Source organism: Mustelus asterias, unplaced genomic scaffold, assembly GCF_964213995.1.
Source record: "Mustelus asterias unplaced genomic scaffold, sMusAst1.hap1.1 HAP1_SCAFFOLD_1491, whole genome shotgun sequence".
NCBI classification, from domain to species: domain Eukaryota; kingdom Metazoa; phylum Chordata; class Chondrichthyes; order Carcharhiniformes; family Triakidae; genus Mustelus; species Mustelus asterias.
The window spans coordinates 66,524-89,654 of NW_027591436.1; the positions used below are offsets into that span (position 1 = coordinate 66,524).

Consider the following 23,131-nt stretch of genomic DNA (forward strand, 5'->3'; position numbering starts at 1 on the left):
GTCTGCACCGACCCACAATCCCACCCAGGCCCTACCCGCTTTACCCCATGTATTTACCCTGCTAGCCCCCCTGACACTAAAGGGCAATTTAGCTTGGCCAATCCCCCTAATCTACACATCTTTGGACTGTGGGAGCAAACCCATGCAGACACGGGGAGAATGTACACACTCCACACACACAGTGACCCAAGGCCAGAATTGAACCCGTGCCCCTGGTGCTGTGAGGCAGCCGTGCGAACCACTGTGTCACCAGCACTTGAGCTCGTGACCATAGGAAATAGTCCAATGTGGTTTACTCTGAACTGCCCTCGGGCAACTAGGGATGGGAAATAACTGCTGCCCAGATGAATAATATATTTTTTTAAATCACACAACCACACATCACTCGTTTATTCCAATAAACTTTATTCCCGGTGACCCAGCTGTTTAAGCTTCCCTCTGGTATCCTAGAGGATAAAACATGGAAAGGTACAATGTTGGAAGGATCCAGATTCAGAGACGAAGAGGTGAAAAAAAAAATCTTCCTTCTTCAAAAATCGGAGTCAGGCTGGAGGATGACGATGTCGGAGCTGTCTGCAATAATTCATCATAAAAACACAACTACACAACTCGTTAACGGCTGGAAACAGCCTCGACAAAGCATCATCCCAGCTGGTGGTAAAGTGTGGAGTCTGTACCACTGCTCGTCACTGGAAGTGTCTGCGTGTGCGTCTGGGGAAGCCATCGCGTGCTCACTCACTCAAAAGGAAGCACCAACGTGACTGGGTCTGGTCTAGAAGGTCTCAGGGCTGCAGAGGTCACAATGTCCAGGATTTGAGCTCAGGACCGTAGGAGATAGTCCAGTGAAGGTAATGCCCAGTCAGCCTCCACAGGTCGGGGCTGGAGCTGTGAAGCCAGCAGAGTTACATTACACCCACAGTTTCTCCATCCAATCCAATCCTCTTTCTTTAAAACAAAAACAATTGCCAGCTGATAGTCCACAGGCCTCTGTACAGATACAAAAAGCATCAGCATGGGGAGTTTTCTGAGGCTGTAGGTTGGCACTGCCGAAAGGAGGGGGGGAGATTCAGAGTACAATCAGTTACAGGAATTCAGGCAGGATCGCTGCTGACTGGTAGACCCCCGAATTCACACCGTCCACTTCAGGCATCTGCGTAAAGACAACAACAGTGTCAGATAAGGTGCTAAAGTCGGTAGTGACAATTGGATTTTAAAAAAGTTTATTTGAGAGTCACGAGTAGGCGGACATTAACATTGCAATGAAGTTACTGTGAAATTCCCTTAGGGGCCACACTCCACTGCCTGTTCGGGCCAATGCACCCTAACCAGCACGTCTTTCAGACTGTGGGAGGAAACCGGAGCACCCGGAGGAAACCCATGCAGACACGGGGAGAACGTGCAGACTCTGCACAGACAGTGACCTGAGGCTGGAATCAAACCCGGGTCCCTGGCGCTGTGAGACAGCAGCGCTGACCACTGCGCCACCGTGTCGCGGAGGCGAACCAGGGAGGTCTCTCCAGCTCAGACCTTGGGGTTTAGTGGTGCCTATTTGAGTGATAGGGTTCCGTTATCCACCCTCCTAACCCGAGAGCCCGTCTTTGCCAAGATTCAATGGGCCCACATTCCCATCGGACAGCTGAAGGTTCTCCTGGGAATTCTGATACATCCATCAATCCAAACTGCAAGGATTAGCCGGACAACCTGAGGACCAGGCTCAATCCCGACTGTAATGTTCACAGGATTCTGCATTGGCTCAGGGCTGTCAAGCTCAGCCCTGACCACCAGAGGGAGTGGGAGTACAGGCAGAAATTCACCCATCTCACAGAGACAAAGGATAGTCAGTGAGGAAAACCATTCACTCTGTATCTAACCCCGTGCTGTACCTGTCCTGGGAGTGTTTGATGGGGGACAGTGTAGAGGGAGCTTTACTCTGTATCTAACCCCGTGCTGTACCTGTCCTGGGAGTGTTTGATGGGGGCAGTGTAGAGGGAGCTTTACTCTGTATCTAACCCCGTGCTGTACCTGTCCTGGGAGTGTTTGATGGGGACAGTGTAGAGGGAGCTTTACTCTGTATCTAACCCCGTGCTGTACCTGTCCTGGGAGTGTTTGATGGGGACAGTGTAGAGGGAGCTTTACTCTGTATCTAACCCCGTACTGTACCTGTCCTGGGAGTGTTTGATGGGGGACAGTGTAGAGGGAGCTTTACTCTGTATCTAACCCCGTGCTGTACCTGTCCTGGGAGTGTTTGATGGGGGACAGTGTAGAGGGAGCTTTACTCTGTATCTAACCCCGTGCTGTACCTGTCCTGGGAGTGTTTGATGGGGGACAGTGTAGAGGGAGCTTTACTCTGTATCTAACCCCGTGCTGTACCTGTCCTGGGAGTGTTTGATGGGGGCAGTGTAGAGGGAGCTTTACTCTGTATCTAACCCCGTGCTGTACCTGTCCTGGGAGTGTTTGATGGGGACAGTGTAGAGGGAGCTTTACTCTGTATCTAACCCCGTGCTGTACCTGTCCTGGGAGTGTTTGATGGGGACAGTGTAGAGGGAGCTTTACTCTGTATCTAACCCCGTGCTGTACCTGTCCTGGGAGTGTTTGATGGGGGACAGTGTAGAGGGAGCTTTACCCTGTCTCGGATATAAACATACCTGGTCTCCTGATGCGTCCCCAGACATTTGACGCAGCAGTATCGGGCTCCACAGGACACACAGGTGTAGTTGGAAGGGAAACCACAGACTGCACAGAAATGGCGCTGGGGCAGTTTGGAAGGAGCGGCGCAGGTTGTCAGGTAGTTTGTCCCCTCAGTGGCACTCAGATTCTGTTCGGTCAGAAATTAAACACAGGTCAATATCTTCCCAGAGCCCCGCATTACAATTATTCTGAAACTCTGCTCAGTACAAACAATGAGAATAAACAGAGACACAGAGATGATCTTGCTAAAGACGTAACAGGAAATGGGAGCAAAAATAAAAAGCAGGATCTGAAGGATAGCAATCTCAGGATTATTATCCAAGTTATGTTCAGAATGGCAGAAGGAAGGGTGGCACAGTGGTTAGCACTGCTGCCTCACATGGGGGAACACTTCAGCAGTCACGGGCATTCAGCCTCTGATCTTCGGGTAAGCGTTCTCCAAGGCGGCCTTCACGACACACGACAGCGCAGAGTCGCTGAGCAGAAACTGATAGCCAAGTTCCACACACATGGGGACGGCCTCAACCGGGGTGTTGGATTTATGTCACATTATCAGTAACCCCCACAGCTTGCCTCCTGGACTTGCAGAATCTCACTCTCTGGAGACAATACACATCTCTTTAACCTGTGCTTAATCCTCCCTCCACTCACATTGTCTGTATCTTTAAGATCTGGCTGGTTGTAGAGATTCGCATTCTAATCAGTATTCTGTAACTTGATTTTGTGTCTCTGTGCCCTGTTTGAGAGCACATTTCCACTCCATCTGACGAAGGAGCAGCGCTCCGAAAGCTAATGGTATTTGCTACCAAATAAACCTGTTGGACTTTAACCTGGTGTTGTTAAAACTCTTACTGGCCTCACAGCGCCAGGGACCCGGGTTCAATTCCAGCCTTGGGTCACTGTCTGTGTGGAGTCTGCACATTCTCCCCGTGTCTGCGTGGGTTTCCTCCAGGTGCTCCTGTTTCCTCCCACACTACAAAGATGTGTAGATTCGGGGGATTGGCCGTGCTAAATTGACCCTAGTATCAAGGGGATTAGCAGGGTAAATATGTGGGGCTACAGGGGTAGGGCCTGGGTGGGATTGTGGTCGGTACAGACTGGATGGGCCAAATGGCCTCAGTCTGCTTTGCAGCGATTCTATAATCGAATTAAAGGGGAGAACGGGGTTGCGAGAGCCAATAATCTCCTCCTGCTGAACCCAGATTCAGGGCATCGTCCGATCTTGTCTAAATGTCACTGGACACGTTTCAGAGGCATACTCACAAGACATTGGGCGTCCAAAAGAGATACAGTCACCTCACATTAGGGAGCGGCCAACCATAAAATAAAGAGGCTTTGGTAAACTGTATTTATTATCTTTGTTTAGCTGTGAGTCAGCTAGTGTTTGCAAACAGGATGATGTGTTCAGGAATTCTACAGTGTGGGAATCCTTTTTAGTACCGGTATCACAGTGAGAATTAAATCTCTTAAAATCTGTTTCCTTATTGTACTCGAATTGTGATTAAATAACTATTGCCTGAATCTAACCCCCTCTGCCCCTCCCATGCCATGTGTTCATAGAATCCTACATTGCAGAAAGAGGCCATTCGGCCCATCAAGTCTGCACCGACCACAATCCCACCCAGGCCCTATCCCCGTACCCCTATATATTTACCCACTAATCCCTCTAGCCTACACACCTTGGGATACTATGGGGCAATTTAGCATGGCCAATCAACCTAACCCGCACATCTTTGGAGTGTGGGAGGAAACCGGAGCACCCGGAGGAAACCCACGCAGACACGGGGAGAATGTGCAAACTCCACACAGACAGTGACCCAAGCCGGGAATCGAACCCAGGTCCCTGGAGCTGTGAAACAGCAGTGCTAACCACTGTGCCGCCCACGGAAGCACGAATGACATGCTTGCCTTCATCAGCCTGGACATAGAGTATAAAAGTTGACAAATTATGTCACAGTTGTATAAAATGTTGTTTAGGCCACATTTGGAATTCTGTGTCCAATTCTGGTCGCCGCACTACCAGAAGGACATGGAGGCTTTGGAGAGAGTGCAGAAAAGGTTTACCAGGATGTTGCCTGGTATGGAAGGTTTTAGCTATGAGGAGAGATTGAATAAACTGGGATTGTTCTCCCTGGAAAGACGGAGGCTGGGGGGGTGACCCGATAGAAGTTGGTAAAATTATGAGGGGTATGGATAGGGTGAACAGTTGGAAGCTTTTTCCCAGGGGCAGAAATGACAATTACAGGGGGCACAAGTTCAGGATAAGGGGGGGAAAGGTTTCGTGGAGATGTGCAGGGGGGAGTTTTTTTACACAGAGGGTGGTGGGGGCCTGGAATGCGCTGCCAAGTGAGGGGGTTGAGGCAGATACGTTAGCGACATTTAAGACTTATCTGGATAGACACATGAACAGATGGGGAATAGAGGGATACAGACAGTTGGTCTGGATAGGATAATGTGATCAGCGCAGGCTTGGAGGGCCGAAGGGCCTGTTCCTGTGCTGTACTGTTCTCGGTTCTTTGGTCAGTGCTCCCCACACAGTTCCCACTCACCCAAAGCCGGCAATAATCCCCTACCTGCTCCTCGAGGAGGGACTGGAAATTCTTCCGAAATCTCTGCTTGAAGTGGTCGCCCCGAGTCTTTTTCTTCTTCTTGGCTGCAGCACAGACATCGTCAAGAGTAACCAGGAGCGGGGCAACACCCCCCTCCCTCCCTCCCCCCCGGGAGGGGGGGCAACGCCCCCTCCCTCCCTTCCCCCCGGGAGAGAGGCAACGCCCCCGTCCCTCCCCCCCGGGAGAGAGGCAACGCCCCCGTCCCTCCCCCCCGGGAGAGAGGCAACACCCCCTCCCCCCCTCCCCCCCCGGGAGAGAGGCAACACCCCCGTCCCTCCCCCCCGGGAGGGGGGGCAACGCCCCCGTCCCTCCACCCCGGGAGGGGGGGCAACACCCCCCTTCCTCCCCCCGGGAGAGAGGCAACATCCCCTCCCTCCCCCCCCTCTTCCCCTGGGAGAGAGGCAACACCCCCCCTCTCTCCCTCCCCCCAGGAGAGAGGCGACGCCCCCTCCCTTCCCCCCCGGGAGAGAGGCAACGCCCCCTCCCTCCCTTCCCCCTCCCACCCCTCTCACTTTCGCCCCACCTCATCACTGCTCCCAACAACCTCATCAACCTCTTGCTTCTCCACCCCCGCCCCCCCCAACACTGTCCTTCATCCCACCCACAAAGTCCTTCTCCCCTCAACACTTCAATGGGTGGCACGGTGGCACACCGGTTAGCACTGCTGCCTCACAGAACCATGGTTTGATTCCCGGTTCGGGTCACTGTCTGTGTGGAGTTTGCAGGTTCTCCCCGTGTCTGTGTGGGTTTCCTCCGGGGGCTCCGGTTTCCTCCAACAGTCCAAAACACCATAAAATATAGGAGCGGAATCAGGCCACTCGGCCCATCGAGTCTGCTCCGCCATTCAATCATGGCTGATAATTTTCTCATCCCCATTCTCCTGCCTTTTCCCCATAACCCCTGACCCCCTTATTGATCAAGAACCTATCTATCTCTGTCTTAAAGACACTCAATGACCCGGCCTCCACAGCCTTCTGCGGCAAAGAGTTCCACAGATTCACCACCCTCTGGTTAAAGAAATTCCTCCTCATCTCTGTTTTAAAGGAGCGTCCCTTCACTCTGAGGTTGTGCCCGCAAGTTCCAGTCTCTCCCACTAGTGGAAACATCTTCTCCACGATAACTCTATCCAGGCCTCGCAGTATCCTGTAAGTTTCAATAAGATCCCCCCTCATCCTTCTAAACTCCATCGAACACAGACACAGAGTTCGCAACCGCTCCTCATATAACAAACCCTTCATCCTAACCAGACGCGCTGGTTAGGGTGCATTGGCCGTGCTAAATTCTCCCTCAGTGTTACCCCAACAAGCACTGGAGTGTGACGGCTAGGGGATTTTCACAGTAACTTCATTGCAGTGTTAATGTCAGCCTACTTGTCACACTAATAAATAAACTTTAAAACACACCTCTGCACAACCAAAGTTACCCCCTCCCCTCCCCCAAAAAACCTCAGCAGATCCTGATCCTCCTCCTCACCTCACTTACCACTCCCCTCACATACCTCCCCCCCGCCCCCCCCTCCGCCTCCTAGCCCCCCCCACCTCCACCCCCTAGCCCCCCCCACCTCCACCCCTTCCTCCCCACACAAACCAGCCTCCCATCCTGCTGTGTCGGGAAAAGCAGCCAGCATAATCAGGGACCCAACGCACCCCGGACATTCTCTCTTCCGCCTTCTTCCGTCGGGAAAAAGATACAAAAGTCTGAGGTCACGTACCAACCGACTCAAGAACAGCTTCTTCCCTGCTGCTGTCAGACTTTTGAATGGACCTACCTCGCATTAAGTTGATCTTTCTCTACACCCTAGCTGTGACTGTAACACTACATTCTGCACCCTCTCCTTTCCTTCTCTATGAACGGTATGCTTTGTCTGTACAGCGCGCAAGAAACAATACTTTTCACTGTATCCCATACGTGACAATGATAAATCCCTCCCCGTACCGGACTCCGTGTGGTCATCAAACTGCGGCAACCTCTTCAGTTGGGGTAAGTTGGCGTGAGGGTCGTCCTGGAAGTTGTCTTTCTCCAGGGCATCCAGCTGCCGGTTGAGCCGCCGCTGCCGAGTGGCCGGATCGAGAACCCGGCGCTGCGCCCCATCCTGGAACCGGCCTGACAGAGAAGCAGAGAGAGAGAGAGACGTCAGTGAGACACACACACTCACACACCAGGGGGAGCGAGACACACTCACACTCACACCAGGGGGAGCGAGACACACACACACACACACCAGGGGGAGACACACACACACTCTCACACACACACCAGGGGGAGACACACACACACTCACACCAGGGGGAGACACACACACTCACACCAGGGGGAGCGAGACACACACACACACCAGGGGGAGACACACACACACTCACACCAGGGGGAGCCACACACACACTCACACCAGGGGGAGACACACTCACACCAGGGGGAGCCACACACACTCACATCAGGGGGAGCGAGACACACTCACACACACACACCAGGGGGAGACACACACACACTCACACCAGGGGGAGACACACACACACACACACTCACACCAGGGGGAGACACACACACACACTCACACCAGGGGGAGACACACACACACACTCACACCAGGGGGAGACACACACACACACACACACTCACACTCACACCAGGGGGAGCCCCACACACTCACACCAGGGGGAGCCACACACACTCACACCAGGGGGAGCGAGACACACACACACAACTGGGGGGGGAGACACAGAGTCAGTAAGCGGGTGGGGTTGGGGTTGTGTGTGGGTGGTTGTCGGGGTCAGGGGGTGGGGTGGGGGAGTATCGGGTGAGGTTGGGTATTGGGGGGGGGGGGGGGTGCCGGGTCGGGGGGGGGGTTTATCGGGTGGGGGGGGGGGTGGGTATTGGGGGGGTGTGGGGTCGGGCGTGTGGGGTCGGGGCTGGGGGGGGGGGGGGTGCCGGGTCGGGTGGGTATTGGGGGGGGGGTGTGGGTATTGGGGGGGGTGTGGGTATTGGGGGGGGGGGTGTGGGTATTGGGGGGGGGGGGGTGTGGGTATTGGGGGGGGGGGTGTGGGTATTGGGGGGGGGGGTGTGGGTATTGGGGGGGGGGGGGTGTGGGTATTGGGGGGGGGTGTGGGTATTGGGGGGGGGGGTGTGGGTATTGGGGGGGGGGTGTGGGTATTGGGGGGGGGTGTGGGTATTGGGGGGGGGGTGTGGGTATTGGGGGCGGTGCCGGGTCGAGGGGGGTGGGTATCGGGGTGCCGGGTCGGGGGGGGGGGGGGTGGGTATCGGGGTGCCGGGTCGGGGGGGGGGTGGGTATTGGGGGTGTGGGTATTGGGGGCGGTGCCGGGTCGGGGGGGGGGTGAGTATTGGGGGCGGTGCCGGGTCGGGGGGGGGTGAGTATTGGGGGCGGTGCCGGGTCGGGGGGGGTGGGTATCGGGGTGCCGGGTCGGGGGGGGGGGTGGGTATCGGGGTGCCGGGTCGGGGGGGGTGGGTATTGGGGGGTGTGGGTATTGGGGGCGGTGCCGGGTCGGGGGGGTGTGGGTATTGGGGGCGGTGCCGGGTCGGGGGGGGGGTGGGTATTGGGGGCGGTGTCGGGTCGGGGGGGGGGGTGGGTATTGGGGGCTGTGCCGGGTCAGGGGGGGGTGGGTATCGGGGTGCCGGGTCGGGGGGGGTGGGTATCGGGGGGTGTGGGTATTGGGGGCGGTGCCGGGTCGGGGGGGTGTGGGTATTGGGGGCGGTGCCGGGTCGGGGGGGTGTGGGTATTGGGGGCGGTGCCGGGTCGGGGGGGGGGTGGGTATTGGGGGCGGTGTCGGGTCGGGGGGTGGGTATTGGGGGCGGTGCCGGGTCGGGGGGTGGGTGGGTATCGGGGTGCCGGGTCGGGGGGGGGTGGGTATCGGGGGGTGTGGGTATTGGGGGCGGTGCCGGGTCGGGGGGGGTGGTGGGTATCGGGGTGCCGGGTCGGGGGGGGGGGTGGGTATCGGGGTGCCGGGTCGGGGGGGGGGGTGGGTATCGGGGTGCCGGGTCGGGGGGGGGGGGGGTGGGTATCGGGGTGCCGGGTCGGGGGGGGGGGGTGGGTATCGGGGTGCCGGGTCGGGGGGGGGGGTGGGTATCGGGGGGTGTGGGTATTGGGGGCGGTGCCGGGTCGGGGGGGGGGGGGGTGGGTATCGGGGTGCCGGGTCAGGGGGGGGGTGGGTATCGGGGTGCCGGGTCGGGGGGGGGGGGGTGGGTATCGGGGTGCCGGGTCGGGGGGGGGGGGGTGGGTATCGGGGGGTGTGGGTATTGGGGGCGGTGCCGGGTCGGGGGGGGGGGGTGGGTATCGGGGTGCCGGGTCGGGGGGGGGGGGGTGGGTATCGGGGTGCCGGGTCGGGGGGGGGGGGTGGGTATCGGGGTGCCGGGTCGGGGGGGGGGGTGGGTATCGGGGTGCCGGGTCGGGGGGGGGGGGTGGGTATCGGGGTGCCGGGTCGGGGGGGGGGGTGGGTATTGGGGGCGGTGCCGGGTCGGGGGGGGGTGGTGGGTATCGGGGTGCCGGGTCGGGGGGGGGTGGGTATCGGGGTGCCGGGTCGGGGGGGGGTGGGTATCGGGGCACAGGGCCGGGGCTGGGTCTCCCCCGGGTTTTCTCACCGAGACTTTCCCGTTTTTTCTCCACCATTCCCCGGGGTTATTTTCTCCGCCGACCGGAAGTGCCGGGGACCCATTTCCCGACTGCACGTCCGGTGTCCGCCCTCCCCCGACAGCGGCTCCCGCGGCAGGAGGGTGAACTGCAGCCAATAGGAATCCCCCAACTCACCAGCCAATAGGAATCCTCCACTCACCAGCCAATAGGAATCCTCCACTCACCAACCAATAGGAATCCTCCACTCACCAGCCAATAGGAATCCTCCACTCACCAGCCAATAGGAATCCCCCACTCACCAGCCAATAGGAATCCTCCACTCACCAGCCAATAGGAATCCTCCACTCACCAACCAATAGGAATCCTCCACTCACCAGCCAATAGGAATCCTCCACTCACCAGCCAATAGGAATCCCCCACTCACCAGCCAATAGGAATCCTCCACTCACCAGCCAATAGGAATCCTCCACTCACCAACCAATAGGATTCCCCCACTCACCAACCAATAGGATTTCCCCCACCCACCAGTCAATAGGAATCCTCCACTCACCAGCCAATAGGAATCCCCCACTCACCAGCCAATAGGAATCCTCCACTCACCAGCCAATAGGAATCCTCCACTCACCAACCAATAGGAATCCTCCACTCACCAGCCAATAGGAATCCTCCACTCACCAGCCAATAGGAATCCCCCACTCACCAGCCAATAGGAATCCTCCACTCACCAGCCAATAGGAATCCTCCACTCACCAACCAATAGGATTCCCCCACTCACCAACCAATAGGATTTCCCCCACCCACCAGTCAATAGGAATCCCCACTCACCAGCCAATAGGAATCCCCACTCACCAGCCAATGGGAATCCCCCACTCACCAGCCAATAGGAATCCCCCACTCACCAGCCAATAGGAATCCCCCACTCACCAGCCAATAGGAATCCCCCACTCACCAGCCAATAGGAATCCCCCACTCACCAGCCAATAGGAATCCCCCACTCACCAGCCAATAAGAATCCCCACTCACCAGCCAATGGGAATCCCCACTCACCAGCCAATGGGAATCCCCACTCACCAGCCAATGGGAATCCCCCACTCACCAGCCAATTGGAATCTCGCACTCACCAGCCAATAGGAATCCCCACTCACCAGCCAATGGGAATCCCCCACTCACCAGCCAATAGAAATCCCCCACTCAGAGATGGGGCAGGGTTGAAGGGCTGAATGGCCTCCTCCAGCTCCTATTTTCTATCTTTCTAAGTTAATCTGGTGCCTGGGAGATTCACCTCCTGAGAAATGCCGGTCAGCTTCATTCAGGCACTTTCATGGCTGTCACCCATTTAAGACGGAGATGAGGAGAATGTTTTTCCCTCAGAGGGTGCTGAGTCTCTGAAACTCTCCTCCTCAAAAGGCGGTGGGAGCAGAGACTTTGACGCAGAGCAAGATAGATTCCTGATTAACAAGGAGATGAAAGGTTATCATCCATTTGGAATATTGTCAGCAGTTTTGGGCCCTGTATCTAAGGAAGGATGTGCTGGCCTTGGAGAGGGTCCAGAGGAGGTTCACAAAAATGATCCCGGGAATGAAAGGTTTGTCAAGTGGGGAGTGGTTGAGGAGTCTGTGTCTAAACTCGATGGAGTTTACAAGGATGAGGGGAGGATCTAATTGAAACTTACATAATACTGAGAGGCCTAGATAGAGTGGGCGTGGATGCTTCCACTAGTAGGAGAGACTAGAACCCGAGGGCACAATCCCAGGCTAAAGGGACGATCCTTTAAAACAGAGATGAGGAGGAATTTCTTTAGCCAGAGGGTGTTGAATCTGGAACTCTTTGCCGCAGAAGGCTGTGGAGGCCGGGTCATTGAGTGTCTTTAAGACAGAGATGGATAGGTTCTTGATTAACAAGGGAATCAAGGGTTACGGGGAAAAGGCAGGAGAATGGGGATGAGAATCGTATCAGCCATGATTGAATGGCAGAGCAGACTCGATGGGCCAAATGGCCTAATTCTGTCCTATATCTTATGGGTTGAGGTTGCAATCAGTTTAGCCATGATCTTGTTGAATGGCGGATCAGGTTTGAGGGGCTGAGTTTTCTACTCCTCGTTCGTATGTTGCTGTTAGCTAATCCTCTAGCCTTCCCTAATCCTCTCGCCTTCCCTAATCTTACCTCCAAAGCCATCAACTCTTATTTAGTACACTAACCCTTCATGTGGCAAAGGTGAGGATGTGAGCTGATTGCAGAGTGCTCAGTGTCATTCACAATTCCTCAGACACTGAGCAGTTTGTGCCTACAATCTGGACAGCATTCAACTGTTGAGCAAGTAATATTTACGCCACACAAGCACTGGTTAATGACCACAAGGGCCTCTAACCATCCCCTCTTGACATTCAATAGCATTGCTGAAACCCCGACTAACAACATCAGGGGAGATTACCATTGATATTTTGATTTGTCACGTGTTAGTAAACAGTGAAAAGTATCGTTATGCAGACAAAGCATACCGTTCATAGAGAAGGAAAGGAGAGGGTGCAGAATGTAGTGTTACAGTCATAGCAAGGGTGTAGAGATAGATCAACTTAGTGCGAGGCAGGTCCATTCAAAAGTCTGACGGCAGCAGGGAAGAAGCTGTTCTTGAGTCGGTTGGTACGTGACCTCAGACTTTTGTATCTTTTCCCCGGACGGAAGAAGGTGGAAGAGAGAATGTTCGGGGGTGCGTGGGATCCTTAATTAAGCCGGCTGCTTTTCTGAGGCAGCGGGAAGTGTAGACAGAGTCAATGGATGGGAGGCTGGTTTGCGTGATGGATTGGGCTACATTCACGACCTTTTGTAGTTCCTTGTGGCCTTGGGCAGAGCAGGAGCCCCATACCAAGCTGTGATACACCCAGAAAGAATGATTTCTATGGTGCATCTGTAAAAGTTGATGAGAGTTGTAGCGGATATGCCAAATTTCCTTCGTCTTCTGAGGAAATTTACCTGATGATCATCACTGCTCCATAAGAATTGGATTCAAAATAGGTGATTTGGTCTCTGCCCGGTGTGTATGTACACTGGATGGTGCAAAACCCTTGGGTATTTTGTATAGTCCGGTTAGGCTGCAAAACATTTTTAATGTCTTAGATTTCTGTTCCGAAAGTAAAAAGTAACCAGTTGTACGTGGACCAGTGCACAGAACTCAAAAACCAGGAACACAGCAGTTTAGGCAGACACTTGTGTAAAACTCACTGAACACACATGTCAGGGTATGTCATGAGGGTGGGAAAAGAAGGAAAATAACCAAACGTAGGTAGTCTTCACAATGGGCCTCACACACCCAACAGCAGAAAGGGATACAAGGCCAGAGTTGGTGCAGACAGGAATTCCTGACTCAGTCACTCAAAAACAATTCTTTCAATGGACAGACCACCTCGGAACAGGCCCCCTGAACACCAGATCTCACCAAGCAGTGGGTGGCGAGCAGGGGATTCCTGTTGGTTGGTGTTGTGGATTACACAGCTTGCAGGCGATTATCTGAAGGAAGTGTCTGTACTGGCTGGGTGCTGCCTGTAAATTCCCAGCTCTTCCTGTGAGGACAGGCCTGGTTAGCAAGGGCAGGAGGAGATGTGCTCCTTTCAAAATGCCATTACTCCACATCAGTTGCTGCTTTCTGCAAGTTTTACTGGAGCCAGATAGATTGAAGTGGGACACCATGAAACCTGACAGGCTGACAGTGGATATTTTAAGTTTCTTTATTAGTGTCACAAGTAGGCTCACATTAACACTGCAATGAAGTTAGTAAAAAATCCCCTAGTTGCCACACTTCAGCACCTGTTTGGATACACTAAGGGAGAATTTAGCATGGCACCAAACCAGCACATCTTTGGACTGTGGGAGGAAATTGGAGCACTCCGAAGAAACCCACGCAGACACCAGGAGAACGTGCAGACTCCACACAGACAGTGACCCAAGCCTCTGGCACTGTGAGGCAGCAGTGCTAACCACTGCCACCCTTTATTGCTGATCTGTGTCTCCATTATCTTGGAAGAAACAACCTGCATTTATTTTGTCTTTTGCATCCTCAGCACACGGCAGAATGTCTCAGTCAACAAAGAACATCTGAAATCATTGAAACCTTGGAAACATGGCAGCGAATTTGCACTGACTCCGGTTCCCATTGCTTCGTGCGTTAATAAAGTTTTCCCCACATGAAATGCAAATTATAGTTTGGTTCACATCATTGATACTCAGTGCAGTGTCTGGACATTATAAAGGCCAGTGGACTGACTGGTTGTGAGATTGGCAGTGGAGCACACAATGAAGGCTCTCAGTACACACACGTCCTGGCCACCCCTGTATGAGTTAGGAATCAGTGTGCAGGGGCAGATTGTCACAAACTTAAAGACAGAGTTGCAGACCACAGTCAGATTTGATTTAGTCTCAATCAGTTTCTTGGTTCCCCCAAGAGAGAAAGATCAGTTTTTTGGTTAATATTCCGTTTAATGTTAAGACAACATTGACACTGACCAATAAAACCCACCGCTAACCAGATCAGACCATGGAGAAAGCGGTGATGACTTGAAGACAACCGGCTTCATTCTATTCAGTGGATCTGGCAGCAAATTTCCTCATTAAACAATCAACCCCCCCTGCTCCCCGGGCAAAGTTGGAGTTCCAATCTGGGGGCTAAATGGAGGGTCTGGCCAGTCTGTTGTACAGATTGAAAATGGTCAATGCCCCACAGATTACAGCCCCTCCCACCAACAACCCAGACAACAGCAGTGCCACAGCCCCCACCACCCCCATCAGGATCAGCATGGTCCTCAGATCCACACCATCTGAGAAAGGAAACAGAGAGAGATACAGTTAGTCCTCCTGAGGCAGGAAGATTAAAGTTACCGAGGAGAGGCAGCATCCTCACCCTGCTCAGGACGACCCTGTCCATTCGATGGATTCCAGCCCTGGGTTCGTGCACTGGGAGTTAGCCTTCCAGCATCAGCTGCCAGGATTTCCAAGGGTCCCATCTGAATCTCTCCTCCTGCCCTCGCGTGGTCACCTGGAGATTGAGACACTAACAACAGCAGCAAGAAGTTGCATTGATATGGGACCATTAACCATGTAAATAAAATGTGGAAGGTGTATAGTCAAACACAGAAACCAGAGAGGGATACTGAACAGGCCACAGAGATCTTCGTCAACAGAGAGGTGAGGTGGAGGCAGAGGGAGAGATTCCCCTCAATGTGCCCACCACAGCACTGGCCCCCTGATATTCTACATTGAGGCAAAGAAACAGCCCCTCCCTCCAGAAATACCCACCGGCCGCTCTCCGCCATCTTCTCCCCCCTCTACAGTTTCCATGGTTACAGCAGGAACAAATTCCATTGGATCCCTCAACTGAAGTCCACCTGCAAAATGGAGACATTTCTCACTTGTCATTGGCCACCTGTCAGGATGCGAGATAGAGAGAGGAGTTGTGGGGTGGGGCGGGAGGGGGAAGTGAACTCACACGTTGGCTGGTTTCTGGAAAAAACACGCTTTGTTGGCTGGATTTGGTAATCCTCCTGTCTCAGCCACCTTTAACCGACAGGTGATAAAAATCTGCAAGAGACAATTCGCAGATCAGAAAAAGGTCATTCAACCCATCACACTTGTCCTGACCCTTCCCACTCCCACATCCCTGCTCAGAAACCCCTGAAAGGACAGATAAGGTCCAAATGACATGATCTGAAATTACTTTAAAATCCTCAGCCCTTTAAATAGGCTGAAGTTACCAGTAGAGATAAAAACCCTCTGCTGGACTGCTTTGGTTGACAAGCCATCTGTTAGATTAGAAAAAACCTGGCCCTGCAGTTTCAATAGAGTTCTTTGGTATCATTTCCCAAAGGCTGCTATTACAGCCAATGTCATTAGGAATGCTTGGCAGTGTTTCAAAAGCATTTCTCATTCTCAGCATGGGAGGGGGGGGGGGGACAGCTTTCATGTTTTTCCTTGCATGTAGTTAAAGAAAATAAGTTTGCTTTTAAACAACAGATTGAACACTTTGGGGGGGCAAAGGGGGGCTTAAAACATTCAAAAGGGTTTCTTGAATCCTGTATCGTGTGTTATGATAAAGAGCGGAGCGGAGAAGCTACGGCATCTCCTCCGGAGCCTTCAACATGTCATTGATGAAGACGAACATCTCGCCAAGGCCATCCCCACACCCCCACTTCTTGCCTTCAAACAACCGGACAACCTCAAACAGACCATTGTCCACAGCAAACTACCCAGCCTTCAGGAGAACAGTGACCAAGACACCACACAACCCTGCCACAGCAACCTCTGCAAGACATGCTGGATCATCGACACAGATGCCATCATCTCACGTGAGAACACCATCCACCAGGTACACGGTACATACTCTTGCAACTCGGCCAACGTTGTCTACCTGATACGCTGCAAGAAAGGATGTCCCGAGGCATGGTACATTGGGGAAACTATGCAGACGCTGCGACAACGGATGAATGAACACCGCTCGACAATCACCAGGCAAGACTGTTCTCTTCCTGTTGGGGAGCACTTCAGCGGTCACGGGCATTCGGCCTCTGATATTCGGGTAAGCATTCTCCAAGGCGGCCTTCGCGACACACGACAGCGCAGAGTCGCTGAGCAGAAACTGATAGCCAAGTTCCGCACACACAAGGACGGCCTCAACCGGGATATTGGGTTCATGTCACACTATTTGTAACTCCCACAGTTGCGTGGACCTGCAGAGTTTCACTGGCTGTCTTGTCTGGAGACAATACACATCTTTTTAGCCTGTCTTGATGCTCTCCACTCCCATTGTTTTGTTTCTTAAAGACTGGATTAGTTGTAAGTATTCGCATTCCAACCATTATTCATGTAAATTGAGTGTGTCTTTATAAGTTCTGTTTGTGAACAGAATTCCCACTCACCTGAAGGGGCTTAGAGCTTCGAAAGCTTGTGTGGCTTTTGCTACCAAATAAACCTGTTGGACTCTAACCTGGTGTTGTTAAACTTCTTACTATGATAAAGAGATCCATCTTTCTTCATCTCCAGATGGATCCTGAGATCTGCCCACAGCAGATACTGAGCTGAGGTAGCAATGGGGAGTGGGTGTAGGCTAGAGGGCCACAAATGTTTCCTGACTTGAGCGATAGAGTTAGTACAAACAATTAGCAGCTATTTGGGCCGATGGTATAATCCAGTCAGTCCCATTTCTATACCATCCCTGTAAGCCAGCAAGTTTATTCCCTTCAGTTACCATCAAAATATCTGTCTCCAACTTAACTGTGCCCCAATGAAAATTTGGTCAAGCTTAGTTTCCTCAGCTTACTGGCTCCCAGAAAAAGGGGCCCCCTCCAACACCAGGAGTGGTTCCTTCCAGCAGGGTTCATGACTGCTCCCCACTAATGGAGAACAGGTAGCCTGCTGGAGGCAAGGGGGCAATTGAGACCTCCCCCCTCCAGGAGATCAGGGGGTTAAGGGGTGCCCTTTGGGCAGTACCAGCCTGGCACTACCAATGGGCACCTTGGCACTGCCCAGTGCCTGTTGAGGCAGGGCCTATTGGGGGTGGTGGGAGCCTGCTGCCACTCTGCAATCAGCATTCGTGGGGGAGGGAGGGAATGAGAGTGATCGGGACTGATCCGGGAGGCCGGTGATCTGGAAGCCGGCAATGCGGAGGTCACAGTGGTTAGCACTGCTGCCTCACGGCACCTGGGACCTGGGTTCGATTCCTGGCTTGGGTTACTGTCTGTGCCGAGTCTGCATGTTCTCCCCGTGTCTGTGTGGGTTTCCTCCGGGTGCTCTGGTTTCCTCCCACAGTCCGAAAGACGTGCTGGTTAGGGTGCATTGGCCGTGCTAAATTCTCCCTCAGTGTTACCCGAACAGGCGCCGGAGTGTGACGGCTTGGGGATTTTCAGTAATTTCATTGCAGTGTTAATGTAAGCCGACTTGTAACAGTAATAAAACAAGGAAACTCTTACCGAGATGCTGCCAACTGGGAATCTGAATGCATCCAGCTTGATCTGGAGTTTGTCCGGATGAATTCTCGGAAACACGAGAGAAGAGCGGGAGTTGCCAGCCTTGCTGTCAACCAGGCAACTGGGAGAGAGGGGACAGAATGTATCTGTGTGAGCAAGACCAACTAACCAGTTCCCGCAAGGCTAGTACGTAGGTACAGAAATCAGGAAAGCTGATAGAATTCATTTGAGGACAGGAAGGAGGGAGGTTTTGCTGAGCTTATCCACAGTTCTGGGAAGACAGAAGGACATGTTAGCAGGGTGGTTAAAAAGGCATATGGGACACATGCCTTTATCACAGAATCCCTACAGTGCAGAAGGAGGCCATATGGCCCATCGAGTCTGCACCCTCAACAATCCCACCCAGGCCCTATCCCCGTAACCCTATGTATTTACCCTGCTAATCCCCCTGACACTAAGGGGCAACTTAGCACGGCCAATCCACCTAACCAGTACGTCTTTTGGACTGTGGGAGGAAACCAGAGCACCTGGAGGAAACCCACACAGACACGGGGAGAATGTGCAAACTCCACACAGACAGTGACCCAAGGCTGGGAATTGAACTTGGGTCTCCAGCGCTGTGAGGCAGCAGTGCGAACCACTGTGCCACCATGCCAAGGCATAAATTACAAGAGCAGCAAGGTCATGTTGGAGTTGTCTAGAATTTTGGCCTTTTAAGGTCAAACCAAATAAACAACTCAAACTAAATCAGGACAAAGTAAAAGGGGCAGCTCCCCAAAAGGAGGGGGAACAGCCCGAACAAAAATCAAAGCACAAAGGAAACTTAAAAACATCAAATCATGATGTGATTATAGGGTCGATAACACACCCCAACCCCAGTGGTGCCCAACGGGCACAGAAGGCATCAACAGCGCCCATGGACACCACATGCTCCCTCTCCAGGGACACCTGGCCGCGAACGTAGCCGCGGTAGAGTGGCAGACAGTCAGGATGGACGGCCCCCTCGATTGCCCTCTGCCTGGACCTGTAAATGGCGCGTTTCACCAGGCCCAGGTTCACGAGGAGGTCGCCATCCCAACCCGCCCCTCTCCACTCCAGGTGGAGGCCACAGCTGGAGCACTGTGCAGTTCTGGTCACCACATTATTGGACGGATATGATTGCACTGGAGGAGGTGCAGAGGAGATTCACCAGGATGCTGCCTGGGATGGAACATCCAAGTTATGAAGAGAGGTTGGATAGGCTTGGGTTGTTTTCGTTGGAGTAGGGAAGACTGAGGGGTGACTTGATAGAGGTGTTCAAGATTATGAGGGACATGGACAGGGTGGATAGGGAACAGCTGTTCCCCTTAGTTGAAGGGTCAGTCATGAGGGGACATAGGTTCAAGGTGAGGGGCAGGAGGTTAGGGAGATTTAAGGAAAAATGTTTTTACTCAGGGTGGTGAGGGTCCAGAATGCGCTGCCTGGGAGGGTGGTGGAGGCGGGATGCCTCACATCCTTTAAAAAGTACCTGGATAAGTACTTGGCACATAACATTCAGGGCTATGGGCCAAGTGCTGGTATATTCAGATTTACAGCATGGAAACAGGCCCTTCAGCCCAACTTGTCCATGCCATCCTTTAACCACTAATCTAATCCAATTGCCTACATTTGGCCCATATCCCTCTCTACCCATCGTACCCATGCAACTGTCTAAATGCTTTTTAAGAAAATCGTACCCGACTTTACCACCACCTCTGGCAGCTTGTTCCAGACACTCACCACCCACTGAGTGAAAAAAATGCCCCTCTGGACACACTTGTATCTCTCCCCTTAAACCTACGCCCTCTAGTTTTAGACTCCCCTATCTTTGGGGAAAAGATATTGACTATCTAGCTGATCTTTGCCCCTCATTATTTTATAGACCTCTAGAAGGTCACCCCTCAGCCTCCTACGCTCCAGGGAAAAAAGTCCCAGTCTATCCAGCCTCTCGTTATAACTCAAACCACCAAGTCCCAGTAGCATCCTAGTAAATGGGATTAGGTGGGAGGTCAGGTGTTTCTCACATGTTGGTACAGATTCGATGGGCTGAAGAGCCTCTTCTGCACTGGGAATCTAGGTTATGCTTCAGTTTTACAGAGCATTGTGTACGGTATTGGGCTCCTTATTCAAATGCGTTAGCAGTTGAGGGGGTTTACTAGACTCAGGAGAATGTTTTCTGAGGGTGCAGAGTCTCTGGAAGTCTCCTCCTCAAAAAGGCAGTGGAAGCAGAATATGGGACTATTTTTAAGACAGAGCAAGATAGATTCTTGGTTAACAAGGGGGTGAACATTACAGTCAGATCAAAAGACAGAACCGTACAGCACAGGAACAGGCCTTTCAGCTCAAGCCTGCACCAATCATGTTGTCCCATCTAGACCAATTGCCTCTATCCCTCTATTCCCCATCTGTTCATGTGTCTATCCAGATAAGTCTTAAATGTCGCCAACATATCTGCCTCAACCACATCACCTGGCAGTGCATTCCAGGCCCCCACCACCCTCAAAACTTCCCCCGCACATCTCCACTGAACTTTCCCCCCTTATCTTGAACTTGTGCCCCCCTTGTAATTGTCATTTCTGCCCAGGGGAAAAAGCTTCCAACTGTTTACCCGATCCACACTCAATTTTATAAACTTTGATCAGGTCGCCCCTCAGCCTCCATCTTTCCAGGGAGAACAATCCCAGTTTATTCAATCTCTCCTCATAGATAATACCCTCTGTGGTAAACCACTGTTAGCTTATTACCTGGATATGTGACATGCCTGGACACATCTCTACCAGCCCTACCAGAGACTCCCCCCCCCCCAGTCCAAGTATAAAGGCGACTGCTCCCCACCCCCCTGCCTCAGTCTGGACCAGTTCGTCGGCATGGGTGTGCTCCAAGTCTTTTGCTAATAAAAGCCTATTTGTTCTTGCATACAAACTAGTCTTTGCTCGATTGATGGTGCATCACCCTCCATACCGGGCAAATTCCTGGTAAGCCTTTTCTGTACTCTCTCCAAAGCCGCCACATCCTTCTGGTAGTGTGGTGACCAGAATTGGACACAGTATTCCAAATGTGGCCTAACCAACATTTTATATAATATAATTTGCCAACTTTTATACTAGATACCCCGGTCTGATGAAGGCAAACATGCCACATGCTTTCTTCACCACCTTTTCCACTGTGCTGCCACTTAAGGATCTGTGGACCTGTGCTCCCAGATCTGTGTCTACACACCTGATGGTTCCACCATTTATTTTATAGCTCCCACCTGAATTGGATTTACCAAAATGCATCACCTCTCATTTGTCCGGATTAAATTCCATCTGCCATTCCTCCAGCCTATCTATATCCTGCTGTATTCTCGGACAATCTTCATCACTATCCACAACTCCTGCAATCTTAGTATCATCCACAAACCTTCTAATCAGACCAGCTACATTTACTTCCAAGTCATTTATATATTTTACAAACAGCAGAGGTCCCAGCAATGATCCCTGCGGAACACCACTAGTTACAGACCTCCATTCAGAAAAACACCCTTCCATCACTCCCCTCTGTCCTCTATAGCCAAGCCAGTTCTGACTCCATCTAGCTAGTTCACCCCTAATCCCATGTGATCTAATCTTTTGCACCAGTCTGCCATGACCTTGTCAAATGCTTTACTGAAGTTCATGTAGACAACATCCACAGCCCTTCCCTCGTCATTTTTGTCACCTCAAAAAACTCAATTGAATTAGAGAGACATGACCTCCCTCGTACAAAACTATCACTAATAAGACCATTCAGTTCCAAATGCATATAGATCATACTCCATGTCAGCCAGGATCTTGAATGGTGGAGCAGGCTCAAGGGGCCTTACTCCTGCTCCCAATTCCTACGCAACTAGGTAGCACTCACCCATTGTAGTCGATGAGGGGGTATCTGGGAGTGGAGCCCTTATCTGGGGTCAGTGTTGCAATGCAGCTGTCAACATAAAGCCTCAATGGTGCAGGGCCCAGGCTCACAACAGCTGCCTCAATGTGCATGAATTCACCCAAATAATAGAGGCTGGAGGCTCGCTCTGTATCCCAGTTATCTGGAGGGATACAACAGAAAAGACACAATATTCCCATCGTAAACTCCTTAACCAGCAAATTCCAGCCACCCTTAACATCCCAACTTAGCCCTTACCGTTCATCTGACGCAAGGAGTACAACAGAAACCTCTCTCCTGTCAATAAAGAGCTGTAGGGGGCCAGAGTAGGCCAGTCCACCTGACAGACGCCATTATCCTTCCTGGCAGGAAGAGTTGGAAAAGACTATCAAACTTCCACAAGTCATACTGGACACCAGGATTCAGGAAGGGCAGCAAGGTTACCTGGGATAGGAGCACTCAATGCGGACAATGGCCTTGCTACTTCTCAAAATGGCTGACCCAGTCAACCTTGGCATGTAGTACAAGTGGGTAGAGAAGAGGAGATGGCATTCAGTTACCTGGAACACAAATCATTAGCAACACCAATCAAAAAAAAATATCTAAATACAAATTCTAAAAGAAAGTGGCAAAGATATCCACCCACAAACAGTCAGGTGCTGTTTGCAAGGGTAGAAAAATCAAGTGTTAGGTTTAAGGTGCATGGGGAAAGAGTTTAGACAAGATGTACAAGGCAAGTTGATTTTTTCTTTACATAGAGGCTGGACAGTGTCTGGAACACATTGTCCAGGGAGGTGGTGGGAACACCATTTAAGGGGCAAACTAGACAAATAGGATAGGAATGGAAGGATAGACTCCATAAGCACAGTTTTAGTTTAGGCAGGCATTATGATCAGCACAGGCTTGGAGGGCCAAAGGGCCTATTCTTGTGCTGCAAGACCATAAGATATAGGAGCAGAATTAGGCCACTCAGCCCATCAAGTCTGTACTATTCTTTGTCTTTTCCAGAGGAGGAGGAAATGGAGGACCAAAAAGAGAAAGATTTCCCAATTCCACCAGTCCCACTCAATGTATTTTTTACCATCAGAGCAGAGCCACACTCCGAGAGGCCCCAGTGAAACAGCAGAGTGTTTGCCCGAGTGTTGAGTTGAGTGAAGGGACATCCCAAAGGCCCAAGAGTCAGTTCTCCAGCTTGAATCAGGTCACCAGTCCCAAACAGGTCCCACCTGACCAATACCAGGAGGGTCTGCTCCCCACACAGCGCAGTGACGGCTTGTAGGGAGGGGGAAGGCCCAATGATAGAGGCAGGGACCCAGTCACCAGCCACCCCCACCAGGGGCAGGCGCAGGCCTGGATCTGCCCTTCCAATGCTCCAACTGATTGGA

At 52.5% G+C, this 23,131-nt stretch overlaps 2 protein-coding genes across 2 annotated transcripts; both read right to left on the reverse strand.

Moving 5' to 3' along the window:
- Positions 1-386: 386 nt before the first annotated feature.
- znhit1 (zinc finger, HIT-type containing 1) lies at positions 387-10,007 on the reverse strand. Its single transcript, XM_078206407.1, has 5 exons — positions 9,891-10,007; positions 7,233-7,400; positions 5,262-5,341; positions 2,646-2,815; positions 387-1,150 (listed from the first exon to the last, which is right to left on the reverse strand). Exons 1-5 carry the CDS (start codon positions 9,916-9,918, stop codon positions 1,129-1,131), a joined length of 468 nt encoding a protein of 155 aa, XP_078062533.1. The 5' UTR covers positions 9,919-10,007; the 3' UTR covers positions 387-1,128.
- Positions 10,008-14,337: 4,330 nt separating this feature from the next.
- Positions 14,338-22,303, reverse strand: LOC144488357 (zona pellucida sperm-binding protein 3-like). Its single transcript, XM_078206408.1, has 8 exons — positions 22,191-22,303; positions 22,005-22,108; positions 21,732-21,909; positions 17,835-17,952; positions 15,359-15,450; positions 15,169-15,257; positions 14,774-14,923; positions 14,338-14,690 (listed from the first exon to the last, which is right to left on the reverse strand). The coding sequence occupies exons 1-8, from the start codon at positions 22,262-22,264 to the stop codon at positions 14,539-14,541; spliced, it is 957 nt and encodes a 318-aa protein (XP_078062534.1). The 5' UTR covers positions 22,265-22,303; the 3' UTR covers positions 14,338-14,538.
- Between the last annotated feature and the right edge of the window lie 828 nt (positions 22,304-23,131).

Coding starts and splice junctions, on each gene's coding strand:
- znhit1 (XM_078206407.1), bottom strand. CDS start 9,918: ATGGTGGAGAAAAAACGGGAAAGTCTCG. Junction 7,401..9,890: donor GAAAAAACGGGAAAGTCTCG/GTGAGAAAACCC, acceptor CTTCTCTGTCAG/GCCGGTTCCAGGATGGGGCG. Junction 2,816..5,261: donor AGTCCCTCCTCGAGGAGCAG/GTAGGGGATTAT, acceptor CTGACCGAACAG/AATCTGAGTGCCACTGAGGG.
- LOC144488357 (XM_078206408.1), bottom strand. CDS start 22,264: ATGCCAAGGTTGACTGGGTCAGCCATTTTGAGAAGTAGCAAGGCCATT. Junction 22,109..22,190: donor ATTGAGTGCTCCTATCCCAG/GTAACCTTGCTG, acceptor TCTTCCTGCCAG/GAAGGATAATGGCGTCTGTC. Junction 15,258..15,358: donor TTCCAGAAACCAGCCAACGT/GTGAGTTCACTT, acceptor TCCATTTTGCAG/GTGGACTTCAGTTGAGGGAT.